This window comes from Tigriopus californicus, chromosome 3, assembly GCF_007210705.1.
Source record: "Tigriopus californicus strain San Diego chromosome 3, Tcal_SD_v2.1, whole genome shotgun sequence".
NCBI lineage: Eukaryota > Metazoa > Arthropoda > Copepoda > Harpacticoida > Harpacticidae > Tigriopus > Tigriopus californicus.
Window position 1 is genome coordinate 3,389,062 of NC_081442.1, and position 7,952 is coordinate 3,397,013.

Here is a 7,952-nt window from a genome sequence, read left to right on the forward strand (position 1 = left end):
CACATTTGAGGTAAACCAAATCACAAGATTCAAAAACAGCATAAAAACTTCAAAATAGAAGAGATTGACACCAATTGAGCTCTATGGATAAAGAAACTTATTGCAGCACTTGCTATTGTCCACTTTGAAGCATGATGCGCAATCAAAAAACATTGTATTTTATTTTCCTGATCTAATCTCGCCCAAGATGAACATTTTTTGGCGATAAGATCAATCTTAATTGTTTGTAAAAAGCCTTGCTTGTTCAAATCCTGAAAATACATTTTTGCTTAAAAAAAAAACTTGTCACTTTTTGGTGTCCCCTTCTAAATCCCAGGGTTCAAAATTAGGAGAATGTCATAAACACAACTGCAGCAATTTTTACTGCCAGGTTTTTCTTTAGTTTTTGCGTTTTTCAAATGGTTTTTTCTAAACGTATAATTTTCAAGATGTCGCCTGAACATGTCCTGTCAAAGAGTGCCAAATATAATTGAATTGTGAAACTGAAGTTCTTTATGAGCACCATTAATACTTTGCTTTTCTTAAAAAAGTAGCATTGCTCTAGCATTTTCGAATTCCAATAGGACATGCTCACGGGGGTCTTTGTTTACCCCTTTGTACTTGAGCGCCCCCTTTTGACTTACGTAGGGATGTGTCGAAGTTTTGGCTATTGCATGAGTCAATAACAATAGCGTCGAAATAAGCGGAGCTGCTACACACAAAAAACAAGGGATAGAGCTAGAAGCGATAAAAAGGTAAAACTTTAAGCTCGCTTTGAGACAGAAGTTCAATTTTTGGTTGAAAAAGCGGTGTTATTTTTACGGTTGACACATCCCTACATATCCGAAAGATGGCGCTTAGGCGCAAAGGGGTTCAAAAAAACAAACAAACTGAGGCTGCGATCGTATCCTATTAGCATTTTTTTAGCATTGATTTTGCACGAGGTAGCATTGCTGGCTGAAAAGAACCTGACCAGCCTGATAAGGACCCGCCCACAAGAACAGACGGCATTGCACAGGGAAGGTGATGGTCATGGGTAACTTTAAAGTAATGAGTCAGTGAGTGGGTAGGACTCGGTCCGTTGAGATCCGACTGATCTGGCCTTCATGGCTAAAATTGGCGGGTGGGAAATGGACAAAAGAGCAGCCAAAAGTGGCTGGCTGGTCTGGAGGCTGGGGTCTCAAGGGTGTATGTACGTAGAGGACCGATTATGGGCGTGTGTGTCGGCCGAGGGCTGACTAATAACCGGCCAAGAACCTCCAGGTATGGGCCGATGATTCCGTTGTCTCTGATGATCTGATCCAACTTAAATCGGATCAGTCTTCTTTAGACGAGGTCAAGGAATCCATCCATCCACTCATCTAGCTTTGGGTTGGCTCGCTCAAGTCAAGTCGGGCCGGGTCCATGATCGGGCTGAGCCCCAGGACAGGCCCAGGGTGGGTGGGTTGACTGGAGTCGACACTTCCATTGTCTCGACGGGAGGAGATGAATGTTGATCGATCGATCGATCATCATTCAATCATTCAATCCTCGATGGGAGATGGAAGTGTGACTACTGAATTAAGAGGGGATGGGATGACATCTGATGACTTTGAACATTGATTGACAATTCCAGGCCCCTTCATTACTCTAAGTTGGGGTTATCCTACGTCAAAATGAACCACAATCAATACATTTTTCTTTGTTATAAACCATCATGGATCGAATTGAGGTAAATTCTGACCTAGCTGAAAATGGACACCTTGGTTGAAAGGGCTGGGGAGGATGCTGTCGTCCATGAAATATTTGCTCTTTGGCAAACAAACTTTAAACATGCCCAAATCGAGAAATGTTTGTGAAATGCTGTGAAATGCCAAACAATGTTTGTCAAATGGCTAATTATTTGCCCAATTATTTGTCGTGTAGACGCACCATAACCAATTTTATTACGCCAGTGACAAACAATGGCATAGATGGAATGAGACTGACCTGCAACGATCCAAGCAATACGGTTATAAAAAGCAAGGACCATTCGAAAAATGATTATGACTCGCGAGGTTCAGAGTATCCAAACGGATTTACCAAGGCCAAAGCTCGAATCATTCCCAAGAAAAAACTTTTGGGCAGTAAACCATTTTGAAATATCTTCTTTCTGTGCTTAAAGACATTTTACATGAAAAATTGAAACCAGAAGGTTAGGACGGCTGACAGCTAATTACATTTTGTTTCTTGTTAGACGACGTTGGAATGGTTTGCGCAGAACTGTGTTGCTACGAGACTGGCACTTGGATGAGCTCCCTCTGTTACCATTCTAAGGGTGGACATTGGCACGAGGCATCATGTGACACAAACCAAGCCATTTGTGGTCTCCAAACCGATTATGAAGGAGGCAGTGGCATTTTGGGTCTGGACCGAGTGGGACTCTGGCATTATGAAGTTGGATGTTGTAACCATCCAATGTGACAATAACACTTTTGATCAACGAATCGGGAAGGCATCATCTCTCACCGTTGATTTCTGCCACAAATAAAAGATCAATGGCATTTACATGCCTTCCATATTTTCTTGTAGGATTACGCTCTTGGAGCAAGAAAATGTAAGAAATAATCTCATGGCCCATCCCGCTTTAGAGAAACCGTCATTTTAAATGCATGCTGGCATTAATAAAAAAATGCTTTTGCTTTGAAGCAATGTAGAGTACTTTGGCTTTGCTGACTCTCAGTCAAATTCTCGACTTAAGTTAAATTTTCGGTAGAAAGTAGCACGTTCATCCCCAAAATTTTCAGTGACAGCTTAACTAAATGTTCTTTGAACAGTTCTAAAATCGATTTTCAAAAATCTGCCCTTTTGAAGGTTTTAATTGTGGTTGCACAAGGTTTTAACTTTGAAATTATGCAAGAAAAAAAAATCTTTCATTTTTGTGATATTGAAAATCAATATTAATTCTTTGGGGGATTGAATTAATATATAACCGAGGCATTTTGGGGCTAACAACGATAAAATTTAGACTACTAAATCTCATGTAACTAGATAGCGGTGTAATAGAAGATATCATAAATTATATTCAAGAGCTAACAAAGTATGCCCCCAATTTATATGTGCTTAGGTATCTAAGTTTTTTGTGTGGGCTAGAATTCCATATAGCAATAAAATTAAAGTTGTTCCCTTTGACTTTTTGAGGTAGAAAAATGCCAAGATGTGTTTGGGAACTTTCCTGGAAACTTGAGAGGGCTTTTTGAACAACGTGAATAACTAGAGTTCGATTTCAAGGCAGTTGATTGGTCAATGGTTAACTCAAAGTGTCTCAAACAGAGTCCTAAGTCAGTTGCTACCACTTGTATCCGACTTTCAGGACACCAACAAAGTCTTGAAGAGGAATGGGATTGATTTTCCTGAATCCCTGAGCCCTTTCAGTCCAGTTAGGCAACCTAGCATTTCTGGGAGCAATTTTATGACTTTGGTTGTCAAGGACCCATCGTGAAACACATATAGGGCTAGTCAAGTAAACGTGTTCATGTGACTAACTGACGTTATTCCACGGAGTAAAATCAAAGACAACATGTCCAGCCAAACCGCATTGTGCATGCATTGGATTTTTCATTTTTCCCATTTACTTGCTTGACTAAGCAATTAGCATTGTGGAATTGAGCCAATTTGATAGTGCTTCACTGATTCACAACAAACACGCTCATTTAGTAAGGTTTTGAAACACAACTCGCTCAAAATCACTCGATTATTGAAAATTCGGTTAAACTACACTTTAGGGGACACACAGAAGCAGCAGTAAGGTAGGTAGACGAGAGGATGTGGTGAGGGGGGTGCAAGTGCGCGCAATCACAAACCATCGAGGGACCGTTGACAACGAGCGGCAACGGCAGTGATGGGCACACCATCGAAAACTGACTTAATAGATTAGGAAAATTGGCAATTCGGCAATGTTCAAAGAACTTATTTACGTGAGTTGTAACTTCCTAATCTTAGATTGGAGATCATACTCAGAATTTGAGGACCAGACACTTTGCGAATGCCAATACCATTGGTTGTGACCCTACAGAAGGCATGGTTTCAACAAATCATTTTCTAATGCAATTAAATTGCAAATTGTCTTCTCATTTTGTGATAGTTTGGTCGCTTTCCAGAGGCAACATACAAACCAGTGACGTCTGGCTTTTTAATGGGGACCTTTCACATGAACCTTCCAGAGTTCAGTCAGCTCACATATATTGTTCAGAGTTTTCCTTTTGGAGGCCATTGCTTTCACTCCATGACCTGACCTTCACTGGATACTAAAATCAGTAGTTGTGTCTCGTTAATTTTTCCATGCCTTGACCCATCTATGCTTAGCTCCCTCCAAACAAGCTCCACTGTAGTCTTGAAGAGGCTTTTCGCGCAACATGCCCAGAATCTACTACTGCTGCTGACGCTCCCTCCCTTCCCCTATGTCCCCCAAAGTGTATCATTGCCGAAAATTCAATTGGCGAATGGTGCGAGTTGATTGTGATGTTTGTCTTAGTTCTCTCTCCCCAAAATGCCCAAAATCAGGGTGCCGGACCGCATTTTTCCTTGAATTTCCTTTACTTGACATCCCCTATGGTTAACAGAAACCAAGCTTTAGTTTTAAGATCATTGTGTGATTTGGTTCTAATCTCCATTCAACTCTTGAAGGTCATAAGGCTCATCCAAATTTTGGACGGTCTCAACCTATGGACCTTGATTTAGCGTCAACTCCAACAAATCGAATGGAATCAAAATCACACCTTAAGCTAGGACTTGGCAACCCTTGCCAGTTGCTCTGGTTATGCCTTCCTTTAGGAAATTTTTAAATCGTTCCTCAATATGTTTGTATTTTTCAGTAGTTGTATTATACATATGCTGAAGTAACAGAGAGAGACTTTTAAAAATCAAAAGATTTGAGAGGATGAATGAAATGATGAAGCTTTACCCTTTTAGGATTTACTATTATCTTATCCTCATACCAACCCCTTCCAAAACAACTCCCTTTCCGTAGACGTTTTGGACTGTTTTTCAATAACTTTAACTTACATGGTAAAAAAATATTCAAGGAGCACCCCACAATTTGGTTTTTTCCCTTTTTTTCTCGAAAAGTGAATTAATTGTATGGAATTAAACATTATAACGCATATTTTTTGTTGCAGACAATGGAATGGGATTTTGGACAAATATTTGCAAATGTAATGCTTTTAGAATATTTGTTTCATTTTATAAGGTGTTTTAAACAAGTTGTTTTTCTAATATGTTATTAATGTAAGTATTGGTCATTTACTTTCGAAATTTCAATCACTGGCCAAAACTTAGGCCTAAAGATGAGACATTTTCAAAATGACCATTTCTCAGTAATAGCATGAGCCATGAGTTCATTTTTTATATTTTCTTGCTCCAAGAACCTAATACTACAAGAAAATGAGGAAGATATCTAAATGCCATTGAAATACGAATACGCCACAAAATGAGAACATGCAAAGCACAAATATACCAAGTATGCAAGATTGCAATCATATCAAGGTCAATTAAAACGTCTGGGTTATTCTCAAAGGGTTCCTATCTTGAAGCTATCTTGTTTCATATGGCAGCAACTCGTTTACTTTCCGGTGCAACTCGCTGTGACCTCTTAGTTTTGTCTTTTACGTACATGCCTGTAACATGCCTTTCAAGGGCTTGTGGCAGGGGTATTCTGGAACAATGAGCTGAGTATCTTTGATTGATTCTAATTTCTTCATTTGGCGATCTTGAGTAAGTTGAGGCTCATGGAATGCGGTGTCTTTCCAATCGATGTATTGTGAAATTGTGAAGCACGCCAAAATTGGCTTTGAACAACGGATGAAATGAAGCCTTGAAATTTTTGATTGCTCCAGAACCTTATGGCGTGACTACCGGTTCCTTAAACGCATTGCACAAGTCATTGTTCCAATACTTTCATATTTTATGAATAGGTCGTTTTCAGTGGGTCGGGTGCCCAACTAAAAACTGCCCATAAAGTCCCAATCTGTAAAGGAGGAAATGGAGGTCTGCATGGTAATTAAAATCCTATTTATTCTAACGCCACATATAGGGCTAGTCAAGTCAACGCATTCATGGACAACTGACGTTATTCCATGGAGTAAAATCAAAGACAACATGCCCAGCCAAATGGCACTGTGCATGCATTGGATTTTAACATTTTTTTCCATTTTACATGCTTGCCTAGGCAATTAGCATTGTGGTATTGAGTCAATTTGATTGCGCGTTAGCTGATTCACAACAAACATTCCCTATAGGGGATGTCAAGTAAACGAAATTCAATGAAAAATGGTGTCCGGCACCCTGATTTTGGGCATTTTGGGGAGAGGGAGCTAAGACAAACATCACCGTCAACTCGCACCATTCGCCCATTGAATTTTCAATATTCAAGTGATTTTGAGGGAGTTGTGTTACAAAACCCTACTAAACGAGCATGTTTGTTGTGAATCAGTGAACGCACTATCAAATTGGCTCAATATCACAATGCTAATTGCCTAGAAAAGCATGTAAAATGGAAAAAAATGTCAAAATCTAATGCATGCACAGTGCGGTTTGGCTGGGCATGTTGTCTTTGATTTTACTCCAAGGAATGACATCAGTTGTCCATGAACGCGTTTACTTGACTAGCCCTATTGCCAAAGTTATGGAAAAGCTCGTTTAGAAAAAACTTATTACAAGACATGGGGGAATTGCAATCGCATTGTGACATACATTATGCAATAATCGGCTAAACGGCACGTTTTTGCATAATTTCCCTTTAGCTGTTTTCTTTGCGTCTTTTGATATTTTCTATGACCAATTTTCTGTTCGAATATCTAATAACAAAAATATGTCTGGCTACCCTGGATCAGTGGTGCCATTCGGCTATCCCAGAAGCCAAAATTTTCAAAATTGCTACATGGGAGCCGATGTGAGCCCAATAAGCACGGTGATGTGGAGTTCAAATATTTTCAGGCTTTGATGCCATATTCTAACTTGCCTTTGCGGACCTCAGATACATAGTTATGCACTCATCACATGAGAACTTGGCCAAATAATCATGAAAATGACCTCCTAGTGACTACTTTCGGTACTTTACCACAATCTCTTTCAACACGTTCTGCTCGAAGTTGGCCTCTAACGGCGCTGGTGAGCTGGCAAAGCTGCCTTGATGTTGAATGAAAACAAACCAATTCAGTGTTTTTGGTGTTGTTAGCCCATGAATAATTCTCCTTGCATGAAAGTTCAGAATACCGTGGATTGACGTTTGGATTGAGGTTTGGATTGGTCCGTATTGCTGAGCTATGGCGGACGATCGATACGATAATCACCGCTACCACAATGAGGACACGTTCACCATTCAGTCCACGGCCGGAGCCGTGCCCATCCGCAATGACAAGGGTCAAATCACCATGCAAAAGGTCAAAGTCCAGCGTTATGTGTCGGGCAAAAGGCCGGACTATGCCGCTCGCCGAGGCCACTCCTCATCAGATTCCTCAGAGAGCGAGGATGACCAGGAGGATTTCACCAAAGCCAGATCACGGCGACGGTATCAACGACACGCCGAAGATCCGAATGAAGACGAGGGGGAGGATGACGTGGGAGGCGTGGCTCCGGCGTTGGCTTCGACGGGGAGCGTTTTACCCCAAGATACGAGTGATCCCAGGATACGGAGGCTCATGGCGGCCAGAGAAGGGTAAGACCCATTCAATGTTCATTTCGATGAGAAACGAATGAACAATGGACAATGGACCCTGAGAAATTTGATTAAGATGGCGTGTTTTACGATATTGTAGAACTGGACGGAGACATGAGGAATCAGAATCTGAGGAAGATGACCGCATTACCCGACATAGACGCATCCACGAACCCGAAGTGCTCTCCGATAAAGATTCCGGGGGTCAGCGAGATATGGATACGTAAGTGTTAATACCCCAAAATCTAGCTGGCTTCCTCTCAAAAAATATGACTTATATCCGATCAACATGCAGGGATGA

The 7,952-nt window shown here is 40.8% G+C and overlaps 2 protein-coding genes across 3 annotated transcripts in view; both read left to right on the plus strand.

The window, feature by feature from the left end:
- LOC131877855 (uncharacterized) overlaps nucleotides 1-2,610 on the plus strand; it is a 15,370-nt gene extending 12,760 nt beyond the window's left edge. For both annotated transcript variants that reach the window (XM_059223671.1, XM_059223669.1), the window contains one exon: nucleotides 2,195-2,610. The gene's annotated coding sequence lies outside the window, so the exon portion shown is untranslated. The remainder of the gene's footprint in view (nucleotides 1-2,194) is intronic.
- A 4,530-nt stretch (nucleotides 2,611-7,140) lies between these two features.
- The window catches only part of LOC131877852 (microfibrillar-associated protein 1-like), a 2,070-nt gene continuing 1,258 nt past the window's right edge, over nucleotides 7,141-7,952 (plus strand). The window contains exons 1-2 of the mRNA XM_059223665.1: nucleotides 7,141-7,651; nucleotides 7,752-7,874. Of these exons, the coding sequence (XP_059079648.1) occupies nucleotides 7,260-7,651; nucleotides 7,752-7,874 (515 nt within the window). The 5' untranslated portion in view covers nucleotides 7,141-7,259. The remainder of the gene's footprint in view (nucleotides 7,652-7,751; nucleotides 7,875-7,952) is intronic.